At 39.5% G+C, this 25847-nt stretch overlaps 2 protein-coding genes across 2 annotated transcripts in view; both read right to left on the bottom strand.

Annotated features, from left to right (window-relative positions):
• The window catches only part of LOC109198768 (uncharacterized), a 30233-nt gene that overhangs the window by 4043 nt on the left and 343 nt on the right, over positions 1 to 25847 (bottom strand). Inside the window, exons 2-10 of the mRNA XM_025904772.1 lie at positions 25416 to 25549; positions 24022 to 25167; positions 23366 to 23602; positions 11896 to 12120; positions 11556 to 11619; positions 9867 to 10930; positions 2120 to 2369; positions 1296 to 1426; positions 6 to 1145 (exon numbers count right to left, since the gene is read on the bottom strand). Coding sequence (XP_025760557.1) covers positions 6 to 1145; positions 1296 to 1426; positions 2120 to 2369; positions 9867 to 10930; positions 11556 to 11619; positions 11896 to 12120; positions 23366 to 23602; positions 24022 to 25167; positions 25416 to 25549 — 4391 coding nt within the window. The remainder of the gene's footprint in view (positions 1 to 5; positions 1146 to 1295; positions 1427 to 2119; positions 2370 to 9866; positions 10931 to 11555; positions 11620 to 11895; positions 12121 to 23365; positions 23603 to 24021; positions 25168 to 25415; positions 25550 to 25847) is intronic.
• LOC112846232 (uncharacterized) lies at positions 12469 to 15242 on the bottom strand. The gene is made up of 4 exons (XM_025905650.1): positions 14906 to 15242; positions 14161 to 14291; positions 12837 to 14015; positions 12469 to 12501 (listed from the first exon to the last, which is right to left on the bottom strand). Exons 1-4 carry the CDS (start codon positions 15081 to 15083, stop codon positions 12484 to 12486), a joined length of 1506 nt encoding a protein of 501 aa, XP_025761435.1. The 5' UTR covers positions 15084 to 15242; the 3' UTR covers positions 12469 to 12483.

Below are 25847 nucleotides of genomic sequence, written 5' to 3'. Positions count from 1 at the left end.
CTCACCTGCTGGCTCTCGATCGATCCCTGAATAACCTCCATGTGGACTCTGCCTCCAGGAGCTCTGGCAGTGGCTCCTCTTGCTGTATCTTCATCAGGTGTATCTATCCCTTGGAGAAGCCTGTCACATGCTTCCTGCATGGCCCTCACTGCCTCCTCTCTGTTATCAATCAGGATGATTTTCCTCAGACTTCGACCTCCCACACTGCCAAAGTCCTTCACAGCAGCAACAGTTGCCTCAGTGCACACAGTGAGAGGAACCCCAGAGACACCTGAGCTGATACAAGGAATGGCTATGGACTGAAACTCCATTATTTCTGAAAACTTTAAAGCAGAATGCACAGTTTTCTCCAGTAACATCTTATCTCTCTTACTTGCTTTTCCACCTACAGGCACAACTGCATGAAGCAGTTTCTTGCACTTTAAGTTACCCCCTGTGGTCACTACTGTTTCTCCTATGGGAATTTTTCCAAAACACTTCACTAATTCATCACTCTCTCTCTGTATTTCAGGACCACCAGCTCGACTCAGTGCAGCAGCAACACCTGCAGAGTGCTCCAAGTCCTGATTGGCTGCATTTACCAGAGCATCAGCGTGTTGCTTGGTGATGTCACCCTGACACACAAACACCTGGAGCCCATCACAAAGGCTGTAGCCAGCAATGGTTGTGCTTTCCTCACTCAAACTCAGAGATGCCATATTGTCACGTAAACTTGAAGGTTGCTCAATGTCTAACAACCTGGCATGAACCAGAGACAGTTCTCCAACAACAACAGCCTTCCCAGACTCATCTGTGTACACCTTCACCTCACCTGCAGTCTGACAAGAGCTGCTGGACTGAACCAAAGCTTCAACTTTGTCAGGGTTTACCTCATAATGGCACAAGTAGCCACCAAAGAAAGCGTCTACTTTAGCTTTCCAATCACTAACTTCATCTGCAGCACCAGGTTGAGCTCGCCTCCTGACTAAAACTCTCCCCTCCTCACAGTAAAGATCAGCAGAGCAGGCTAAACAGCCAAGCATGTTCTCAAGTTCTTGCTGAGCATGAGGACATTCTTTCAGGTAACGAAGGAGATAATTATCAACGTGTAGTTCATACTCTTCATCACTTGGTGGAAGAGATGAGGCAGTAATGTTCTCAGGAGTCTGTGATTGGGAAGACATGCAAATGAGAAGAGGTATCAATCTGTAGCAAACTGTCCTTACATTAATAATATAATCAAATGGACGATGTTCATTTCATATGGATCCATAAAACTATTAAAAAAGATTATTAAATTAATGCATGAAATTTACCTCTGCTGGAGCAGAAGTGGGGGTGGTGAGGTGAGAGGTGTCATTTTCCAGAGTTTCTCGGACAAAGATCACCAAACGACGATCTTCAAGATCCAAAACATGCTCTGATCTCTGAAGGACTCGCTGCTGATCTGTAGACAGATATCCCAAATTACAGACTGAATTCTTATATAACCTTTTTATTTTTTATTTTTATTTTGTTTTGCTTCCTTTGCCTTCTTTATAGTGTTTTTTCTTCTCTTTTCACCGAGTGACCAAAAGATAAAACGTCTAATTTATATAAAATGTGTCACACGCACAATATTACCCTGACTACACGAAGCTTGTACGGCTTATTTTACTTCCTCTATTACAACACGTACAAACAGCAAATACAATAAAAACTGCACATGCAGAGATATCCGAGTAGCTCTCTTTCTCTGTCTAACCAGCACATTTACAGAGGAAAGACTTCAAATGTGACGGTGGGAAATCATAGTTTCAGTAATTTCCTGAACTCGCAGCTGCTGATCACCAAATGCTTTGTATAAGTTTCGCTTTCCAGATAAACTTTCGATTACGTTTCCTTTTTCACTACTCACAGCTGTACTTCAGCAGTTACAATATAATATCTCTTAAACAGCTGAGACCTTTCTGTTACTGCTATTTTAAGCGAAAGACAATATTACATTAATTCATGAATGGTCATTTGTAAGTCTTCGACAACTGTAGGATATTTCATGCATAACAAAGTTCATATATATATATATATATGTGTGTGTGTGTGTGTGTGTGTGTGTGTGTGTGTGTGTGTGTGTGTGTGTTGAAAAGCAGGAGAAACCTACCTCTTTTATTTCGGAAAACCACACTATACACGTTCTCGTTCACTCTCGTCACCGGTCCGCACTCTCCTCCGCCTGATTTGCGGTGAATACCGAAGTATTTTTGTAATCTCGTCAGATGTCCTTCTTTAAGACTCTCACACTCAAAGAAAACCGGGTGCTGGGTCTGATCACCCATCATCCCGCTGTAACTGAACCAAATATAAGCAGCGATTTGTAAGAGCTCAGCACTCTCTCTGATCGCACTGTATGTCTAATTCTGCAAGTCGAGCTACAGGTTTCTCTCGTATATGCGTCACATGGGGCGCATGACTAAGCAACCGTGCATGCAGGTAATGATACATTTAGAACAGTAATAACAACGCCTCTGTGATAAACCAGTCTGGACATTAAAGAATTTATAAAGGTCCCTGTACGAAAACCTTTTAAAACCAGTTTTCTTTATCCAAGTCTGGACTTCTGTAATTACTGATCTTTATTATTATTATCATCACATTGTACCTGTGCAACTTTCCATTCATCATATTTTCCATACACCTGGTGGTTTAAGTTATAACTGAAGATATCAGCATGTGCGTCTGAAGGCAGGTGCTCTGTACAATATCCTTCTCATTAAGTAAAGTACTTGTATGAAAATGTCAATTTCATCCAATTGAAAGCAGAAACTAAATAAGTCAACAATTGCAGTGACATATTAATCTTGTGAAGCTTTTGCTATGATGCAGCTTGAGCACAAGTAAAACTTAGTCAAAACCTAATCTGGCCCCAAAGCTCATGACCTGCTCTCTAAAACCCTTTTGAGGTGCAGTACGAGGACATGCTCTGTTGTTAATACATTTGACTTAAATGTGAAAGATTTCTACTTCAACTCACATCCAATCTCAGGAGGTGTGTTGACATCTTCGTACTCCTACTGTCGGTGTTGTGCTAAAGAGTGATGTGATTTGTTTGGGTTTTTGTTTTATATGTAATATCTTTGCATATATTGACAAATAGACTGTAATCAATAGGATTTACAAAGGAGTTTTATATAAAGTAAGTTAACTGTTTTGCAAGTATCTTCATGACTCTTCATGACTGTGTTATTGTACCCACATTGTCCTTTTTGGCCTCTTAAAATATCTTTATATAACTGTTTGTTGCTTAGTCAAATTCAACCACTCCAGATTAACATTGACAATATTTCGTTGTCTCCACCTGTTCAGTCAACCTTTCTGCTGCACCTGACACCGTTGAATAATGCCTATGATTGTCTGTGGTGCCCAACTAGCAGATATACCTATCAGTCTTACCGTAGACCTCCATCAGCTTTTCTTTCTCCTTTAGTGGCACTGTAGCCAATACCAGCTGGTGAATCTTCAGCACCAGGCTCAAAATGAGCTTGTACGATGCCAAGCAGCTCAGACAAGACAGGGTGACATTGTTTCTTACCACACAGAAGGATTCACTTTTTGTTTAAGCAGACACATTTGGGCTGACCTGTATTTACTGATTTCATGTGTTCGCCTCTGTCAGTGCGCCCCAGGGTGGCTGTGGCTACAATGTAGCTTGCCATCACCAGTGTGTGAATGTGAGAGTGAATGGGTGGATGACTGGATGTGTAAAGTGCTTTGGGGTGCTTAGGGACTAGTAAAGCGCTATATAAATACAGGCCATTTTGATACCACCACTTATATTTATTACACCCGCATGTGTAAAAGAAAATAATGCACTTTCAATCACTCTCTTTATTATTTTTACTGAAGACTATTATAGACAGGTCAATAACCTTGTACTGGTTTAAACTAGTGCTTAAAGTGTAATCAATTAAATACAAAGAAACATAAATAATATACAAATATCTTATTTGAATTACTGTCATATAAATGAAAGTGAGAAAAACAGAGACTGAGCTCCATTCGCTAAAACATCTCAATAAAAACCGCCTCTGCTTTTAAAGAGAAAATAAAACAGAAGTTTTCAGCCTGACTCTAGTTGTTGTTTTTTGTCTACTTTTAATAGAAAATGTTATTTCCTGCATTATTTACATCATCCTCACTATAATCTGTTACTAACACACTGCACGACCCTAAAGAATATATTTACACTGTTTAAAGAAATATGAAAAAAAAAAAACATACATTAAATACAGGTGAACTGTTCCTTAAACATTTCCATAACAAATGAGAAACGTGTTGATCACAATTACTGAGTGAGGTATAACAAGTAGGTTTGTTTGGAAATGTGCTGTGTTTGTCTGAGTCACTGATTCACAGAACAGCATCATCGAGATGTACTGATAGCCAAACTGGCCAGCAGGTGTCACTGTGCACGAGACGTTCACATTGTTTCAAAGCCTCAAATGCTTCAGTGTTTTTGCAAAGCCTCGCTTTGCCCATCAATAAAGACAGCTAAACTCAACAATACTGATGTCATGTCTGAATGAACTTGCGAATAACATTATTCTAACAGTGACTTGTGTCTAAAACATCGCTTTATTAGATTGAGCAAGCTAGTAATGTTAAGCAAGATTAAAAAGTGTTCAGGAAAGCTGATTGACAAAACTAGATGTCACAGGTGCAGCCCCCTCTCATCTCTCTAAACCTGTGGCTGGCTTCTCTAGACTATCTGGAGCTGCTGTCCATCCTGTTGTATTGATATGAAAATGTAAAAAAAAAGTATATATGAGTACGAATTTAACAAACATAGACAAACAACCATAAACATGGATTAAGAACAATAAAACCTAAAAGTATTTCCATTTGCTAAATGATTGCATTGTAGGGGCAGAGATGTTCTGACCTCTATGCCATCCTTTTTTTTCTCTCTCTCTACTTCCCAAGCAGAACAATGGGTCGCAGACAGACAAACTTAATTACTATGACTCGAGAGTCATCTGACAGACTGGGACATGTGGGTCACCCCAGTTCTGTTTGCCCCTTTTAAACTTTGAGCACATGCCCCTTCAAAAATCTCTGCACAGCCCTGCCACTCAGTGTTTCTTCTTTACTCAACTTTTTTACTCGGTGTGCTTATTCTAGAGATGGACCGATCCGATATACAGTATTGGCATCGGTCCGATCCTGACCTAAATTACTGGATCAGTTATTGGAAAGAAATAAAAACTGTACCCCGATCCATCAAATATCACAAAAGCATGTCACAAAACTTGTGACGTGGCATAATCCAGATTGTGACCTTAGCACATCGGAGCAGTATGTGTCACGTTATAGAGCGGCTGTTGTGTGCGAGACCTGTTGGCGTTGTGAAGTTACTACACACTAAAAGCATTTGGAGCCTCGCTACGTGCTGCCAAACTCTCATTTCATCTCCGAGCAAGCTATTCCAGAGAAGTAAAGCAAGTGTGTAAGTTCATCTCTGAATGTTTGCAAAGCATCCCCACGTTAAGCTTAACAACCGATATATGGAGCTTGGACGTCTGTGCTTTGTCATTGCTAAGTCTGACCTTACAATGGATAGACTCAAGTTTTACGTTGCAAAACGCAGTGCTGTAGGCTAAACAGTTTCATGGTTCCAAAAAAACCCCAAAAACACTTTTTTCATACTTGTATTAAGTTTTGTATTAAATTACACAAAATTCAATCTCAGGTTAAATGTGCTAGAAGCAACTTACACTGACATCCATCTTGATAAAAGATGAGTGTCAGGATAGGCCATGTTTGCATTTATTTGCACTGCTTTCCACTCTGGATGTCTATTTATGTTCAGCTGTAAGTATAAAGGAATCCATTCTACAACTTGTTTTTTTTTCTAAGTTGTTGAATATAAACATTATTTTGTGCTCATATTGCATTTTTTTTCAGAACTCAAGAGTTTTTGAAATCTGCATAAAATCACATTTTAAATTACTTTTTAAATATTACTTTAAATACTTTAACTTCATTTAAATTTCTGCTAAAAGTTCAAATAAAAAGATTAATATTGTTGAACTGCAAAATATTTTGGGTGCAGTTTATTTTTTTATAAGTATAATAATGTTTAGTGTTTCTTTTTTCAAATTTGAGTATGAACTTATACAACATTCAGCAAAATGAATTCAGTTTTTTTATTGATCATAAACAGACTACATCGGATTCATATCGGTGTCGGCAGATATTCAAATTTATGATATCGGTATCAGACATTAAAAAGGGGTATTGTGCCATCCCTAGTGTATACATCTCTCTGCATTGAATCATTAGTTATTAATAATCTCTGGCTCTTATTAACAGGTTGTGTACCTCTCCTAACCCTTAAAGGGCCACAGGACATGGATGCCCTCTCCCTGAGCCGGGTTTTTGTGGAGCTTTTTTCCTGTTAAAAGTGAACTTTTCCTAACCACTGTTGCCATGTGTTTGCTCACATTGATTGTTGGGGTTTCTCTGCATTATTGTGAGGTTTTTACCTTACAAATCACAATGAGGAGATTGCTGTTGTGATTTGGGACTATATGAATAAAATTGATGTTAATGCTGGTAATGGCATCACATGAGTCGAAGCCTTTTCTTAGAGTCTCTTGTTGATCACAAAATGTAAGTGCAGTACAACAACAGCAAAACTGTGGCACGGGAAATGGGAAACCTTTTCAGAAATTATAGCTTTTATTGCTTAATAAGACATCTTTGATCTGTCAATCATATCAGCAATATAGCATACACACGTCAAGTAGTTCTATTATTATTAGATACTTCACGATTAAGTTAAAATAGAGATTTGACAATATCGGGGAAAAATCAAACAAAACCTAATTTCTTCAATCTTAAGTGTGTTGTTGTGTTTTGTTATTGTTTTTAAAGTTTGATGTGTTTCATGGTCTCAAACATTCTTCCACTTTAGTCACATCTGTATGAAAAATTATGATCACAGTGAATCAAGGCACTGGGTAGTTCAAGCAACAACCCCATAAACACAGCTATCACACTCATAGATGTTGTGAGAATCTTTAAGCTCAATGTTTTAGTTGTTTATGGATCACAAACCTATTGAACATAAATACACCAAACAATATGTTCCCACCACCAAAGGGGAGTAAGATAAAACAAAATGTTAGTAGATAAAGTGCTAAAGTGGCTGAAGAACAAAATCTCCTTCATGAAGGAGGGAAACTGCTGACTAAATATATGATAGTTTACCAAAAACCACATTCCAAATAAACACTAATTTTGTGTAACACCTTTTACGGCTTTCTTTTTTTTCTTTTTTTAAATTTTAACAACGCATTGTGTTCTGCGTCCTGTACAGGGCCGTGCAGAGACGTTTAAAGGGGCGGGTGCTCAAAGCTAAAAAGGGGCACATTGAACCAGGCTGAATAACAAAAACACACATTCATCAAGAATCTAATATGGGATCGCATCATACTATATCACTGTTGTGAGACAAAGCAAACGTAGCCTGTGTTTTCTGCTGCTCCTGCTGCTGATAGTGCTGGAGGGCAGGGCTGTGCTGATCTGAGACTGTAGACATTAAAAAGTTCATAGGAGAGATGGTAGCTGATTAAACAAGTGTCATGAGATAACAACAAAATGCGCTTGGAACCATAAGGCAACAAAAAACTGAGAAATAAACTAGGCTCTGCCTGTGAATCACTCTTTGCTTCTCTTCTTCCTTCCATCCCCTCATCTCATCTATCACTCTCCACTTGCTGTGTATCTGAGAACAAGGCACAACTTGCTATTGCAATAAACTATAATTTAATTATCCACACTTACCAACTCCTGCACTTAATCTATCATAAAATGACAGAAAAATGTTATAGAAGCAAAACATTCCAGTTGTGCTTATTATTATTTTTATACTGGAATACGTCTCCAACAACTGGTACATGTGTTAATGTTACCTGTGCTCTTTGTAATCCAGCTGCTGAGGGATCCACTGCCTTTAGTAGCCTCACACAGCTCCTACTGTTTCCTCCTCATGTCCTTATCAGCCATGTCTGGACAATGTTATATCATGAGTAATAATTACAAAAAAAATCCATATAAATAAAACACACATGCACGCACACACAGGGACATTTTAGACCTTCTTCAGAATACGGTATATACTGTGGGCACAAGTTTGCATCATGGTGCTGATCCAGAATCCTTCCCTTATTATTTATTACTAGAGCTACAATAATAAAGCAATGAGGGGATAAATAAATATGAAATAATGTATTTATGATGATTCCATTTGTTTCACTATCCACTCTGTGCAGGCAGAAAGCTTATTACATTTTTAAACTGTAGAGATACAATAATTTTACTGCTGTAAAATCAGCATTTTAAAATGTAAATCTAATATAATGTGTCTTAATGTATGTTCTTTCAAATACAGCGTATGTTTTTAAAATGTTCTAATTATAATAATCCATAATTATGTGGACATGCATATTAGATCGTTTTTAGTGAAATATAAGCCCTCCAGAAAGGCAGGAAAAGCCCTGTAACTTACTTTAAAACTAAATATGTTCCCTAAAACGGTGACAGAGCTACAGAACCATGACAGTCTTACCCAGTGAGCCAGCAGCTATGACCAGCACTACTTGTGCAGTTAATAAAAGGACAGGTAATGTTTGTCGCGCTGTTGCACACACAGCACGCTCATTTGTTTCAGTTCGTCAGTTGCAACAAGACAGCTTACCAACGTGTACATAATAAGCTAATACTCCTGTGTGCTTTAGACTACAGTGTGTGCTGTACAGCTACTTACTGGTTTTGTCGCATCAGTCTGTCTCTGAGTTAATTTGTGTTTCTCCTACAGCTCCGGACCACTAAAAATGCGCGTGCTCTTTATGAGCTCGTTCCCGGCTCGTAACCAGCGTGTTCTGCCGTCAAGGGCGATCATTGGTTAATAGTGATCATGTGACTGAGGCAAGCCAGATCCTTTTATTTAGCAAAACTGTGATTAATAGTTAAATATTATTGTTGAGGGGCACAGACAGGACTCCACACGCACACACACATTTAAAAAAAATAAATAAATAAATAAAAAAATTTTTAAAAGTTGCCTCAACAAAAGGGCACTTTGGGCACCCATCAGGAAAGGGGCGGGTGCTCAAGCCCCTCCAGCCCCCCCCTCTGCACGTGCCTGGTCCTGTAGACCACTGCCAATCAATCTCGTGCTGTGTCTCCTGTACAGTACAGAATGAGTTCAGGTAGTCAAATCTACATAAATCTTCGATTGCTAGCAGTGTGACTCTGAAGAGCTGTCCTGTGTGTTTGTAAGTTTTCTCCCAACAAACACAAAAATGTCAAACACAACAAGAAAAGTGTATACAGTGTGTAGTGATGGGTTTTACAGCCTTAAAACATCTATAATAACTGTAAAAAATTAAAGTTGGCTATTATTTTTTTTAACGCAACTCCTGCGATAAATGAGGGACTACTGTACCTGGTATTAAATCCAGTTCTTTAGATTCTTTACGGCGAAAAAAGGACACGGCTCAAAGTGGTCTTTTAACTTTAAAAATGATCTTTATTTTACATATCCGGATATCGAGACCTGAACACACACACAAAACCCCAAGTCTGAAATACAAACGGAAGCCTAGGTATTTATATACTTGCTCTACGTCACATACACTTTAAGTTTCGATCAAACAGCCTAGTTGGTTTCACTTTCTGGTCCTATGCTCTGCAAAAGTATGCAGTTACCATGCTTTTGCAAACGCATATCATTTCCTGTCAGGACTTTTTGGCACAGAGTTAGACCTTTCTTCTATAAAGCAATATGACCAGCAAATACGCATTCAGATTATAAATTTAAACCTCAACACTGGTTATTATGAAAATCTTACATGAGAAAGAGATTTTCTTTTTTCTTCTACAGCCTTATATGTTCTCTGTATAGCTTCTAAAGGTGACTCAGCATCCTTAGCTGCTTCATTTCCAATTACACCTCCCATTATTCCTCCTCCAGTTGCTGCTCCGACCAAGCCTACTGCTCCAGCAGCTACTAATGCATTCTGTTGCTGTGCAGCTGGCACAAATCTGAAAAGCTTTTTTGCGACATTCACCAATTGTGGGTTCTTCACAGCTTTGATAGCAAATTCAGCCAATGTTACTACACCGAAAAAAGCACCTAGCAAAGCTCCTGTTCCAGTCCCTGCCATTTGGATCAGAAACCTATTGATCACATTAGTTTTAGCCTGCTTTCTGATCTCTTCTGTGGTCTTATCTGGCATTGACTGTCTAATGTGTTCTACCTGTTCTCGTATTGCCGTCTCCACATGTTGCAGCATTTTATTTGTGTAGTAGCCTCCGTTTCTTTCCGCCACCATTTTTTCTATTGTTTTCAGTAACTCCTCCACCTGGAACTGGTTGCTCCTGTAGTTATTTGGCTGGTTGTTGTTCCAGTGTTTGTTATCAAAGACGTGACACCGACCACCACACTTTGACACCAGATCACTCAGATTCTTGTTCTGACTGACAAAATCTTCAATTTTTAAATTTTCGTCGAGCTGATCACCGTGAGTGAAAACAACTACAGCATATTTTAGAGCTTCATCTGAGAAATACTGAACTGTCTTAGTGATGACAGCCTGCTCATGCTCTGTGAATTTATCCACTCGAAGCACAATGAGAAAAGCATGAGGCCCAGGAGCACACTCTGTCATACAGCTCATTATCTCAGAGTTCAAATCCGCCTCAGACCTTCCTGTGTCAAAGAAACCAGGGGTGTCGATCAGAGTGATGCTTCTTCCACTGACTGTTTTGGTTTCTGTTTGGCATTCAATTGTTCCAGAGTTTGGAGAGGGGTAAGTGGCAAAGAGCTCCTCTCCAAGAATGGTGTTACCCAGGTGACTTTTCCCAGATCCAGTTTTTCCCAGCAGGACCAGCCTCATGGTAGTTGACTCTAGAGGAGAACAGTGACTCTGTTAAGTACATTTGTTTCTTACTTTTGCTGCCTTCGAAATATTTTTTGGTCATGGTTTGAGGTTTGAAATAGGAAGCAGATTTTACAGTATAGGCTTAGTCAGACACAGAATCAATGCTAAAGAATAAGAGGAGAATGCAGTTTGCTATTAGGCCAAGCTTTTGGTTGGTTATTATAAATATCCAGAATACAACTTGTGGGTTTCAGGTTGTTGACCACTTCATTCAGTAGGACACAGGCTCAAAGTGTTCAAAAGCAACCAATGTTGGTGTGAGGACAGATGGGTCTGTAGCAGGAGGGATAATATGAGACCTGATCACTAAATGATAATTAGGTCAAGCTTTTGTTCAGTCTTTGGAAGGTTAATGCAAGACTGTCTGAAACCTCCAAAATTTCGGGTATTTGAGCTGTTGTCCAAATGCTGTGTATTTAGTACACTGTGATGGACTGAATGTTTTTTATATTCTCTAACTTGTGTAGTAATTCCCTATTGATGTTTTAGATGTTGTCTCTTTTTTAACTCAAGATTTTTAGAAAGGAAAAAACCAAATAAAATAAAAAACACTGTTTTGATTCTTAGTTGTAAATATTTCCCTACACTCACCTTGGTCTGGGTCTTTTTGGTGAAAATCTTCAGTGAATTTGTCATTTTGGACAGAGCCAAATGTCTGTAAAGACAACAAATTAACAGCATTAGTAACACTTTCTGTACAGTATATTATTACAGATAATACTGGGGTCAGATGAGACTGTCCCTGCTGACTGATATTGGCAAATGAGATGGTAAATGAGCTTTTACTATTGGAACATATTTGATTACTATATTCAGAGTTTCTTTTTTTAAGCACAAATCAATACAAGAGTTTGGTATTGGTGGCATTCTTCAACTATCAGCATCTTAATTGTCAGTAGTTGATTTTTAGGGAAAAGTGCTATGTCATAACCTCGTGTGTCTCCTCATCATCAGGGTGAATGACGATGCGGATCAGGAGTGGTGTGATGCCTGCTCGTTCCTCTTCAAATACATAAACTTCCTCCATTAACACCCTCTCCACTTCACTGGCAGGAAACTGCAGGGCCATCCCAGCCCCGAGGACAGGAAGAGCGACAGATCTGAATCCTTTCTTCGCACAAGAAGATAGGATTGTGTTGATGCTCATTCGAAGAACCTATAGAACATAACAATATTGGATTATGACAAATGGCTTCATTAAAAAATGTCCTCACAAACAGGCAGACTAATAAAATCATTCCTTACTATCTCACCTGGACTGCAACACCATCTGGGTCACCATCAAAGGGAACAAGATTGAGGAAGAAGACTGCATTAGACTGAAGTCCAGGTAAGCCCTCCAAAAGTACTGAGTCACCAGGCATGGTTTCATCTTCTGCTTCCTTTATAAACCTTGTGGTCAGCTCAGGTCCAGCTACTTCAAACAAAGCATTTCCAACACGGGTAGAGAGAGGATCATGGCCAACCATAGGAGACACCAAAGCATCCACCTAGGAGAAGAGCAGGAGATTTTGTGGGCTTAGAAAATGTGTTTTATATAAATTGGAGATTATGTATCGGAATTTCAGGAGCGGGACCACGCCTCCAAATACGCTCCTTCTGGTTCTATTGGTTAACCCAGTTCTGTAAGCTGTTCATTCTCGTTTACGTGTCCCACCCTCTCTCCCCTTTTCAATTCTTTAACTTCTTCACTTCTATTTAGTACATGGGGATCTGCCAGGCATGGGAGCCGTCGCCAGTCCCCTTTGAGGTCTTCCCCAAACCACAGCTCACTTCATGTCCAAGCATTCACCTTTACCTACTAAAACACTGTCAAACCTAAGATGAGGATGTGGGCGCAGCTAGTGAATGATCAATTCAAACTAACTAACTTGTGTTGGTGTGATCTATCTTATCAGCAACGTTTCTCACCTGCTGGCTCTCGATCGATCCCTGAATAACCTCCATGTGGACTCTGCCTCCAGGAGCTCTGGCAGTGGCTCCTCTTGCTGTATCTTCATCAGGTGTATCTATCCCTTGGAGAAGCCTGTCACATGCTTCCTGCATGGCCCTCACCGCCTCCTCTCTGTTATCAATCAGGATGATTTTCCTCAGACTTCGACCTCCCACACTGCCAAAGTCCTTCACAGCAGCAACAGTTGCCTCAGTGCACACAGTGAGAGGAACCCCACAGACACCTGAGCTGATACAAGGAATGGCTATGGACTGAAACTCCATTATTTCTGAAAACTTTAAAGCAGAATGCACAGTTTTTTCCAGTAACATCTTATCTCTCTTACTTGCTTTTCCACCTACAGGCACAACTGCATGAAGCAGTTTCTTGCACTTTAAGTTACCCCCTGTGGTCACTACTGTTTCTCCTATGGGAATTTTCCCAAAACACTTCACTAATTCATCACTCTCTCTCTGTATTTCAGGACCACCAGCTCGACTCAGTGCAGCAGCAACACCTGCAGAGTGCTCCAAGTCCTGATTGGCTGCATTTACCAGAGCATCAGCGTGTTGCTTGGTGATGTCACCCTGACACACAAACACCTGGAGCCCATCACAAAGGCTGTAGCTAGCAATGGTTGTGCTTTCCTCACTTAAACTCAGAGATGCCATATTGTCACGTAAACTTGAAGGTTCCTCAATGTCTACCAACCTGGCATGAACCAGAGACAGTTCTCCAACAACAACAGCCTTCCCAGACTCATCTGTGTACACCTTCACCTCACCTGCAGTCTGACAAGAGCTGCTGGACTGAACCAAAGCTTCAACTTTGTCAGGGTTTACCTCATAATGGCACAAGTAGCCACCAAAGAAAGCGTCTACCTCAGCTTTCCAATCACTAACTTCATCTGCAGCACCAGGTTGAGCTCGCCTCCTCACTAAAACCCTCCCCTCCTCACAGTAAAGATCAGCAGAGCAGGCTAAACAGCCAAGCATGTTCTCAAGTTCTTGCTGAGCATCAGGACATTCTTTCAGGTAACGAAGGAGATAATTATCAACATGTAGTTCATACTCTTCATCACTTGGTGGAAGAGACGAGGCAGGAATGTTCTCAGGAGGCTGTGATTGGGAAGACATGCAAATAAGAACAGCTATCAACATGTAGCTAACTGTCCTTACATTAATAATATAATGAAATGGACAATGTTCATTTGGATCCATAAAACTATTAAAAAAGATTATTAAATTAATGCATGAAATTTACCTCTGCTGGAGCAGAAGTGGGGGTGGTGAGGTGAGAGGTGTCATTTTCCAGAGTTTCTCGGACAAAGATCACCAAACGACGATCTTCAAGATCCAAAACATGCTCTGATCTCTGAAGGACTCGCTGCTGATCTGTAGACAGATATCCCAAATTACAGACTGAATTCTTATATAACCTTTTTTTTTTTTTTTTTTTTTTTTTTTTGCGTCCTTTGCCTTCTTTATAGTGTTTTTTCTTCTCTTTTCACCGAGTGACCAAAAGGTAAAACGTCTAATTTAATATCAAATGTGTCACACGCACAATATTTCCCTGACTACACAAGGCTTGTACGGCTTATTTTACTTCCTGTATTACAACACGTACAAACAGCAAATACAATAAAAACTGCACATGCAGAGATATCCGAGTAGCTCTCTTTCTCTGTCTAACCAGCACATTTACAGAGGAAAGACTTCAAATGTGACGGTGGGAAATCATAGTTTCAGTAATTTCCTGAACTCGCAGCTGCTGATCACCAAATGCTTTGTATAACGTTAAGTTTCGCTTTCCAGATAAACTTTCGATTACGTTTCCTTTTTCACTACTCACAGCTGTACTTCAGCAGTTACAATATAATATCTCTTAAACAGCTGAGACCATTCTGTTACTGCTATTTTAAGCGAAAGACAACATTAAATTATTCATTAATGGTCATTTGTAAGTGTGTGTGTGTGTGTGTGTGTGTTCAAAAGCATGAGAAACCTACCTCTTTTATTTCGGAAAACCACACTGTAGACGTTCTTGTCCACTCTCGTCACTGGTCCGCACTCTCCTCCGCCTGATTTGCGGTGAATACCGAAGTATTTTTGTAATCTCGTCAGATGTCCTTCTTTAAGACTCTCACACTCAAAGAAAACCGGGTGCTGGGTCTGATCACCCATCATCCCGCTGTAACTGAACCAAATATAAGCAGCGATTTGCAAGAGCTCAGCACTCTCTGATCGCACTGTATGTCTAATTCTGCAAGTCGAGCTACAGGTTTCTCTCGTATATGCGTCACATGGGGCGCATGACTAAGCAACCGTGCATGCAGGTAATGATACATTTAGAACAGTAATAACAACGCCTCTGTGATAAACCAGTCTGGACATTAAAGAATTTATAAAGGTCCCTGTACGAAAACCTTTTAAAACCAGTTTTCTTTATCCAATTCTGGACTTCTGTAATTACTGATCTTTATTATTATTATCATCACATTGTACCTGTGCAACTTTCCATTCATCATATTTTCCATACACCTGGTGGTTTAAGTTATGACTGAAGATATCAGCATGTGCGTCTGAAGGCAGGTGCTCTGTACAATATCCTTCTCATTAAGTAAAGCACTTCTATGAAAATGTCAATTTCATCCATTTGAAAGCAGAAACTAAATAAGTCAACAATTGCAGTGATATATTAACCTTGTGAAGCTTTTGCTATGATGCAGCTTGAGCACAAGTAAAACTTAGTCAAAACCTAATCTGGCCCCAAAGCTCATGACCTGCTCTCTAAAACCCTTTTGAGGTGCAGTACGAGGACATGCTCTGTTGTTAATACATCTGACTTAAATGTGAAAGATTTCTACTTCAACTCACATCCAATCTCAGGAGGTGTGTTGACATCTTTGTACTCGTACTGTCGGTGTTGTGCTAAAGAGTGATGTGATTTGTTTGGGTTTTTTTGTTTTATATTTATATGTAATATCTTTGCATATATTGACAAATAGACTGTAATCAATAGGATTTACAAAGGAGTTTTATATAAAGTAAGTTAACTGTTTTGCAAGTATCTTCATGACTCTTCATGACTGTGTTATTGTACCCACATTGTCTTTTTTGGCCTCTTAAAATATCTTTATATAACTGTTTGTTGCTTAGTCAAATTCAACCACTCCAGATTAACATTGACAATATTTCGTTGTCTCCACCTGTTCAGCCAACCTTTCTGCTGCACCTGACACCGTTGAATAGTGCCTATGATTGTCTGTGGTGCCCAAGTAGCAGATATACCTATCAGTCTTACCGTAGACCTCCATCAGCTTTTCTTTCTCCTTTAGTGGCACTGTAGCCAATACCAGCTGGTGAATCTTCAGCACCAGGCTCAAAATGAGCTTGTACGATGCCAAGCAGCTCAGACAAGACAGGGTGACATTGTTTCTTACCACGCAGAAGGATTCACTTTTTTTTTTAAGCAGACACATTTGGGCTGACCTGTATTTACTGATTTCATGTGTTCGCCTCTTTCAGTGCGCCCCAGGGTGGTTGTGTGAATGTGTGTGTGAATGGGTGGATGACTGGATGTGTAAAGCACCTTGGGGTCCTTAGGGACTAGTAAAGCACTATACAAATACAGGCCATTTTGATACCACCGCTTATATTTATTACACCCGCATGTGTAAAAGAAAATAATGCACTTTCAATTGGAGCAGGGCGATATGACCAAAAATATTTATCAGGATATACATTTGAAAATTTGCGATAACGATATAACTGATGATATAATTGACACTAGACAAAAATACTTTACAACTCCTCAACTTTATTAGTGCAAAAAAAACAACAAAAAAAACGTCAACGTATTTTCACTTAAACAAGCAGCCTTTTTAAGTGCATTAAAGTTATGTAAAAAATTAACAGTGCAAATGCAAATCCTTGCTGACAGTTTAACCAAAAGGCATTTCCAGTGGAAATTGGCCAACTTATCCTCAGCATAACCATGTATAATATCCACAAAACTTAAAAAGAGGTTATACACACACAATACGGTAATATTATGTTGAAGCACAGTACGTATCACTCCGCGAGGCTGCTGCCTACGATAGCCGTAATGCTCCGACAATCCATCAAACGGTGCGGGGTCGTAGCTTAGCAAAGTCGTACTGAAACATTTGGCAGATTTTCGAGCGCCATGTACCACATAAAATCGTTTCGAGGTCAGTAAACACAACCAGAATTCATTCATAAGGCACACGGGATTATAGGGGGCACTGCCGATTTTAAGAAAAATCAAAGGATTGATTTTAAGTGTGCCGTATTTTCAAAAAAACACGGTAATAATGACGGCCCGCTAGCATGCTCTACCAAAAATAGTGCTTTGTTGTGTATCTGACGGACGAAAGTTAAACCAGTTCCACATTACTGAAGTTGCAGCATTTTTACAAACCAGTTCTGGACCATCCGTTTCATTCAATGATCCGCTTTCGCTCTTCTCATTCTGCGTCGCCGCCATGTGTGTATGTAAACAAAGGCACTGCGCATGTGCGTTTTACCATATTCTATCGCAATATTTCATTTTCTTATCATTGGCCAACATTATACCGGTATTACCGTGAACGGTATGATATAGCCCAGCTCTACTTTCAATCACTCTCTTTATTATTTTTGCTGAAGACTATTATAGACAGGTCAATAACCTTGTACTAGTTTAAACTAGTGCTTAAAGTGTAATCAATTAAATATAAAGAAACATAAATAATATACAAATATCTTATTTGAATTACTGTTATATAAATGAAAGTGAGAAAAACAGAGACTGAGCTCCATTCGCTAAAACATCTCAATAAAAACCGCCTCTGCTTTTAAAGAGAAAATAAAACAGAAGTTTTCAGCCTGACTCTAGTTGTTGTTTTTTTGTCTACTTTTAATAGAAAATGTTATTTGCTGCATTATTTACATCATCCTCACTATAATCTGTTACTAACACACTGCACGACCCTAAAGAATATATTTACACGGTTTAAAGAAATATGAAAAAAATACATTAAATACAGGTGAACTGTTCCTTAAACATTTTCATAACAAATGAGAAACGCGTTGATCACAATTACTGAGTGAGGTATAACAAGTAGGTTTGTTTGGAAATGTGCTGTGTTTGTCTGAGTCACTGATTCACAGAACAGCATCATCGAGATGTACTGATAGCCAAACTGGCCAGCAGGTGTCACTGTGCACGAGACGTTCACATTGTTTCAAAGCCTCAAATGCTTCAGTGTTTTTGCGAAGCCTCGCTTTGCCCATCAATAAAGACAGCTAAACTCAACAATACTGATGTCATGTCTGAATGAACTTGGGAATAACATTATTCTAACAGTGACTTGTGTCTAAAACATCGCTTTATTAGATTGAGCAAGCTAGTAATGTTAAGCAAGATTAAAAAGTGTTCAGGAAAGCTGATTGACAAAACTAGATGTCACAGGTGCAGCCCCCTCTCATCTCTCTAAACCTGTGGCTGGCTTCTCTAGACTATCTGGAGCTGCTGTCCATCCTGTTGTATTGATATGAACATTTTAAAAAAAGTATATATGAGTACGAATTTAGCAAACATAGACAAACAACCATAAACATGGATTAAGAACAATAAAACCTAAAAGTATTTCCATTTGCTAAATGACTGCATTGTAGGGGCAGAGATGTTCTGACCTCTATGCCATCCTTTTTTCTCTCTCTCTACTTCCCAAGCAGAACAATGGGTCGCAGACAGACAAACTTAATTACTATGACTCGAGAGTCATCTGACAGACTGGGACATGTGGGTCACCCCAGTTCTGTTTGCCCCTTTTAAACTTTGAGCACATGCCCCTTCAAAAATCTCTGCACAGCCCTGCCACTCAGTGTTTCTTCTTTACTCAACTTTTTTACTCGGTGTGCTTATTCTAGAGATGGACCGATCCGATATACAGTATTGGCATCGGTCCGATCCTGACCTAAATTACTGGATCAGTTATTGGAAAGAAATAAAAACTGTACCCCGATCCATCAAATATCACAAAAGCATATCACAAAACTTGTGACGTGGCATAATCCAGATTGTGACCTTAGCACGTCGGAGCAGTATGTGTCACATTATAGAGCGGCTGTTGTGTGCGAGACCTGTTGGCGTTGTGAAGTTACTACACACTAAAAGCATTTGGAGCCTCGCTACGTGCTGCCAAACTGTCATTTCATCTCCGAGCAAGCTATTCCAGAGAAGTAAAGCAAGTGTGTAAGTTCATCTCTGAATGTTTGTAGGCTAAACAGTTTTGTATTGAAATTACACAAAATTCAATCTCAGGTTAAATGTGATAGAAACAGCTTACACTGACAAAAGATGAGTGTCAGGATAGGCCATGTTTGCATTTATTTGCACTGCTTTTCACTCTGGATGTCTATTTATGTTCAGCTGTAAGTATAAAGGAATCCATTCTACAACTTGTTTTTTTTTCCCTAAGTTGTTGAATATAAACATTATTTTGTGCTCATATTGCACTTTTTTCAGAACCAAAGAGTTGGTTGAAATTTGCATAAAATCACATTTTAAATTACTTTTTGAATATTACTTTGAATACTTTAACTTCATTTAAATTTCTACTAAAAGTTCAAATAAAAAGATTAATATTGTTGAACTGCAAAATATTTTGGGTGCAGTTAATTTTTTCATACAAGTATAATAATGTTTAGTGTTTCTTTTTTAAAATTTGAGTATGAACTTACATACTTATACAACATTCAGCAAAATGAATTCAGTTTTTTTTTATTAACATTTAACATTTATTAACAGGTTGTGTACCTCTCCTAACCCTTAAAGGGCCACAGGACATGGATGCCCTCTCCCTGAGCCGGGTTTTTGTGGAGCTTTTTTCCTGTTAAAAGTGAACTTTTCCTAACCACTGTTGCCATGTGTTTGCTCACATTGATTGTTGGGGTTTCTCTGCATTATTGTGAGGTTTTTACCTTACAAATCACAATGAGGAGATTGCTGTTGTGATTTGGGACTATATGAATAAAATTGATGTTAATGCTGGTAATGGCATCACATGAATCGAAGCCTTTTCTTAGAGTCTCTTGTTGATCACAACATGTAAGTGCAGTACAACAACAGCAAAACTGTGGCACGGGAAATGGGAAACCTTGTCAGAAATTATAGCTTTTATTGCTTAATAAGACATCTTTGATCTGTCAATCATATCAGCAATATAGCATACACATGTCAAGTAGTTCTATTATTATTAGATACTTCACAATTAAGTTAAAATAGAGATTTGACAATATCGGGGAAAAATCAAACAAAACCTAATTTCTTCAATCTTACGTGTGTTGTTGTGTTTTGTTATTTTTTTTAAAGTTTGATGTGTTTTATGGTCTTAAACATTCTTCCACTTTAGTCACATCTGTATGAAAAATTATGATCACAGTGAATCAAGGCACTGGGTAGTTCAAGCAAGACCCCATAAACACAGCTATCACACTCATAGATGTTGTGAGAATCTTTAAGCTCAACGTTTTAGTTGTTTATGGATCACAAACCTATTGAACATAAATACACCAAACAATATGTTCCCACCACCAAAGGGGAGTAAGATAAAACAAAATGTTAGTAGATAAAGTGCTAAAGTGGCTGAAGAACAAAATTTTCTTCATGAAGGAGGAAACTGCTGACTAAATATATGATAGTTTACCAAAAACCAGATTCCAAATAAACACTAATTTTGTGTAACAGCTTTTACGGCTTTCTTTTTTTTCTTTTTTTAAATTTTAACAACGCATTGTGTTCTGCGTCCTGTAGACCACTGCCAATCAATCTCGTGCCGTGTCTCCTGTACAGTACAGAATGAGTTCAGGTAGTCAAATCTACATAAATCTTCGATCGCTAGCAGCGTGACTCTGAAGAGCTGTCCTGTGTGTTTGTAAGTTTTCTCCCAACCAACACAAAAATGTCAAACACAACAAGAAAAGTGTATACAGTGTGTAGTGATGGGTTTTACAGCCTAAAAACATCTATAATAATTGTAAATAATAAAGTTGGCTATTATTTTTAGAACGTAACTCGTGCGATAAACGAGGGACTACTGTACCTGATTATTATGAAAATCTTACATGAGAAAGAGATTTTCTTTTTTCTTCTACAGCCTTATATGTTCTCTGTATAGCTTCTAAAGGTGACTCTGCATCCTTAGCTGCTTCATTTCCAATGACACCTCCCATTATTCCTCCTCCAGTTGCTGCTCCGACCAAGCCTACTGCTGCAGCAGCTACTAATGCATTCTGTTGCTGTGCAGCTGGCACAAATCTGATAAGCTTTGTTGCGACATTCATCAGTTGTGGGTTCTTTGTGGCTTTGATAGCAAATTCAGCCAATGTTACTACACCGAAAAAACCACCTAGCAAAGCTCCTGTTCCAGTCCCTGCCATTTGGATCAGAAACCTATTGATCACATTAGTTTTAGCCTGCTTTCTGATCTCTTCTGGGGTTTTATCTGGCATTGAGTGTCTAATCTGCTCTACCTGTTCTCGTATTGCCGTCTCCACATGTTGCAGCGTTTTATTTGTGTAGTAGCCTCCGTTTCTTTCCGCCACCATTTTTTCTATTGTTTTCAGCAACTCCTCCAGCTGGAACTGGTTGCTCCTGTAGTTGTTTGGCTGGTTGTTGTTCCAGTGTTTGTTATCAAAGACGTGGCACCGACCACCACACTTTGACACCAGATCACTCAGGTTCTTGTTCTGACTGACAAAATCTTCAATTTTTAAATTTTTGTCGAGCTGGTCACCGTGAGTGAAAACAACTACAGCATATTTTAGAGCTTCATCTGAGAAAGACTGAACTATCTTAGTGATGACAGCCTGCTCATGCTCTGTGAATTTATCCACTCGAAGCACAATGAGAAAAGCATGAGGCCCAGGAGCACACTCTGTCATACAGCTCATTATCTCAGAGTTCAAATCTTCTTCAGACCTTCCTGTGTCAAAGAAACCAGGGGTGTCGATCAGAGTGATGCTTCTTCCACTGACTGTTTTGGTTTCTGTTTGGCATTTCATTGTTCCAGAGTTTGGAGAGGGGTAGGTGGCAAAGTGCTCCTCTCCAAGAATGGTGTTACCCAGGTGACTTTTCCCAGATCCAGTTTTTCCCAGCAGGACCAGCCTCATTGTTGTTGACTCTAGAGGAGAACAGTGACTCTGTTAAGTACATTTCTTTCTTACTTTTGCTGCCTTTGAAATATTTTTTGGTCATGGTTTGAAGTTTGAAATAGGAAGCAGATTTTACAGTATAGGCTTAGTCAGACACAGAATCAATGCTAAAGAATAAGAAGAGAATGCAGTTTGCTATTAGGCCAAGCTTTGGGTTGGTTATTATAAATATCCAGAATACAACTTGTGGGTTTCAGGTTGTTGACCACTTCATTCAGTAGGACACAGGCTCAAAGTGTTCAAAAGCAACCAATGTTGGTGTGAGGACAGATGGGTCTGTAGCAGGAGGGATAATATGAGACCTGATCACTAAATGATAATTAGGTCAAACTATTAGGTCAAGCTTTTGTTCAGTCTTTGGAGGGTTAATGCAAGACTGTCTGAATCCTCCAAAATATTGGCTATTTGAGCTGTTGTCCAAATGCTGTGTATTTAGTACACTGTGATGGACTGAATGTTTTTATATTCTCTAACTGATGTAGTAATTAGATGCCCGAAAGGAAAAAAACAAATAAAATAAAAAACTTAGTCTTAGTTAAAACTTAAAACTTATTCTTAGTTGTATATATTTTCCTACACTCACCTTGGGCTGGGTCTTTGTGGTGAAAATCTTCAGTGAATTTGTCATTTTGGACAGAGCCAAATGTCTGTAAAGACAACGAATTAATAGCATTAGTAACACTTTGTGTACAGTATATTATTACACACAATACTGGGTCAGATGAGACTGTCCCCGCTGACTGATTTTGGCAAATGAGATGGTAAATGAGCGTTTTCTATTGGAACATATTTGATTACTATATTCAGAGTTTCTTTTCTTAAGCATCACAAATAAATACAAGAGTTTTGTGTTGGTGGCATTCTTCAACTCTCAGTATCGTAATTGTCAGTAGTTGATTTTTAGGGAAAAGTGCTTTGTCACAACCTCGTGTGTCTCCTCATCATCGGGGTGAATGACGATGCGGATCAGGAGTGGTGTGATGCCCGCTCGTTCCTCTTCAAATACATAAACTTCCTCCATTAACACCCTCTCCACCTCACTGACAGGAAACTGCAGGGCCATCCCAGCCCCGAGGACAGGAAGAGCGACAGATCTGAATCCTTTCTTCTCACAAGAAGATAGGATTGTGTTGATGCTCATTCGAAGAACCTATAGAACATAACAATATTGGATTATGACAAATGGCTTCATTAAAAAATGTCCTCACAAACAGGCAGACTAATAAAATCATTCCTTACTATCTCACCTGGACTGCAACACCCTCTGGGTCACCATCCCAGGGAACAAGATTGAGGAAGAAGACTGCATTAGACTGAAGTCCAGGTAAGCCCTCCAGCAGTACTGAGTCACCAGGCATTGTTTCATCTTCTGCTTCCTTTCTAAACCTTGTGGTCAGCTCGGGTCCAGCTACTTCAAACAAAGCATTTCCAACACGTGTAGAGAGAGGATCATGGCCAACCATAGGAGACACCAAAGCATCCACCTAGGAGAAGAGCAGGAGATTTGGTGGGCTTAGAAAATGTGTTTTATGCAAATTGGAGATTATGTATTGGAATTTCAGGAGCGTGACCACGCCTCCAAATACGCTCCTTCTGGTTCTCATCTATATAGGTTCCCCCAGTTCTGCAAGCTGTTCATTCTCATTTACGTGTCCTACACTCCCTCCCCTTTTCAATTCTTTAGCATCTTCACTTCTATTTAGTACATGGGGATCTGCCAGGCATGGGAGCCGTCGCCAGTCCCCTTTTAGGTCCTCCCCAAACCACAGCTCAATTCATGTCCAAGCATTCACCTTTACCTTCTAAAACACTGTCAAACCTAAAATGAGGATGTGGGCCCAGCTAGTGAATAATCAATTCAAACTAACTAACTTAAGTTTATCTTATCAGCAACGTTTCTCACCTGTTGGCTCTCGATCGATCCCTGAATAACCTCCATGTGGACTCTGCCTCCAGGAGCTCTGGCAGTGGCTCCTCTTGCTGTATCTTCATCAGGTGTATCTATCCCTTGGAGAAGCCTGTCACATGCTTCCTGCATGGCCCTCACCGCCTCCTCTCTGTTATCAATCAGGATGATTTTGCTCAGACTTCGACCTCCCACACTGCCAAAGTCCTTCACAGCAGCAACAGTTGCCTCAGTGCACACAGTGAGAGGAACCCCAGAGACACCTGAGCTGATACAAGGAATGGCTATGGACTGAAACTCCATTATTTCTGAAAACTTTAAAGCAGAATGCACAGTTTTTTCCAGTAACATCCTATCTCTCTTACTTGCTTTTCCACCTACAGGCACAACTGCATGAAGCAGTTTCTTGCACTTTAAGTTACCCCCTGTGGTCACTACTGTTTCTCCTATGGGAATTTTCCCAAAACACTTCACTAATTCATCACTCTCTCTCTGTATTTCAGGACCACCAGCTCGACTCAGTGCAGCAGCAACATCTGCAGAGTGGTCCAAGTCCTGATTGGCTGCATTTACCAGAGCATCAGCGTGTTGCTTGGTGATGTCACCCTGACACACAAACACCTGGAGCCCATCACAAAGGCTGTAGCTAGCAATGGTTGTGCTTTCCTCACTCAAACTCAGAGATGCCATATTGTCACGTAAACTTGAAGGTTGCTCGATGTCTAACAACCTGGCATGAACCAGAGACAGTTCTCCAACAACAACAGCCTTCCCAGACTCATCTGTGTACACCTTCACCTCACCTGCAGTCTGACAAGAGTTGCTGGACTGAACCAAAGCTTCAACTTTGTCAGGGTTTACCTCATAATGGCACGAGTAGCCACCAAAGAGAGCGTCTACCTCAGCTTTCCAATCACTAACTTCATCTGCAGCACCAGGTTGAGTGAGCCTCCTGACTGAAACCCTCCCCTCCTCACAGTAAAGATGAGCAGAGCAGGCTAAACAGGCAAGCATGTTCTCAAGTTCTTGCTGAGCATGTGGACATTCTTTCAGGTAACGGAGGAGATAATTATCAACATGTAGTTCATACTCTTCATCACTTGGTGGAAGAGACGAGGCAGGAATGTTCTCAGGAGTCTGTGCCTGGGAAGACATGCAAATGAGAGGAGGTATCAATCGGCAACAAAGACCTTACCTTATATATATATACACACACACACACACACACAGACATGTGTATTTATTTATTTATTTATTTATTCATTTATGTATTGATATAGATAGATATAAAGCAAACTCTGCTTATATTAATATTATAATTAAATGGACAATACTGATTCTATATGGATCCATAAAACTGTCAAAGTTAAATCAAACAACATGAAATTTACCTCTGCTGGAGCAGAAGTGGGGGCGGTGAAGTGAGAGGAGGAAGAATTTTCCAGACTTTCTCGGACAAAGATCACCAAACGACAATCTTCAAGATCCAAAACATGCTCTGATCTCTGAAGAACTCGCTGCTGATCTATAAATCGATATCTCAAGTTACAAACTGAGTTTCATGTAGAATTTATTTGTATGTGACTTATTTTCGTTTTTATGTTTCTTTTTTCCTTCTTCTTTATTCTTATCTTTTCACCCACTGTCGGCTGCTGATCAACAAATGTTGTGTAATAAGTTTCGCTTTCCAGACTGACTTTTGTTTTGCGTTTCCTTTCTTACGTGTCCCATTGCCACCAGTAACTCACTTGTGAAAGTATATTAGTTCCTAAACAGCAAAAATCTTCTGATACGGTTACTGAGAGAAAATATTATTATTGATG

This window comes from Oreochromis niloticus, linkage group LG3, assembly GCF_001858045.2.
Source record: "Oreochromis niloticus isolate F11D_XX linkage group LG3, O_niloticus_UMD_NMBU, whole genome shotgun sequence".
In the NCBI taxonomy this organism is placed as follows: Eukaryota; Metazoa; Chordata; class Actinopteri; order Cichliformes; family Cichlidae; genus Oreochromis; species Oreochromis niloticus.
Note: the sequence above shows the minus strand (reverse complement) of the source record. Positions and strands in the feature narration are given on the sequence as shown.

What these genes read in the sequence shown, in the direction of transcription:
- LOC112846232 (XM_025905650.1), bottom strand. Translation starts at nt 15,083, where the DNA reads ATGATGGGTGATCAGACCCAGCACCCGGTTTTCTTTGAGTGTGAGAGT. An exon ending in GGTTTTCCGAAATAAAAGAG is followed by an intron (nt 14,292 to 14,905) that starts GTAGGTTTCTCA and finishes ATCTGTCTACAG; the next exon opens with ATCAGCAGCGAGTCCTTCAG. An exon ending in CCACTTCTGCTCCAGCAGAG is followed by an intron (nt 14,016 to 14,160) that starts GTAAATTTCATG and finishes TCCCAATCACAG; the next exon opens with CCTCCTGAGAACATTCCTGC.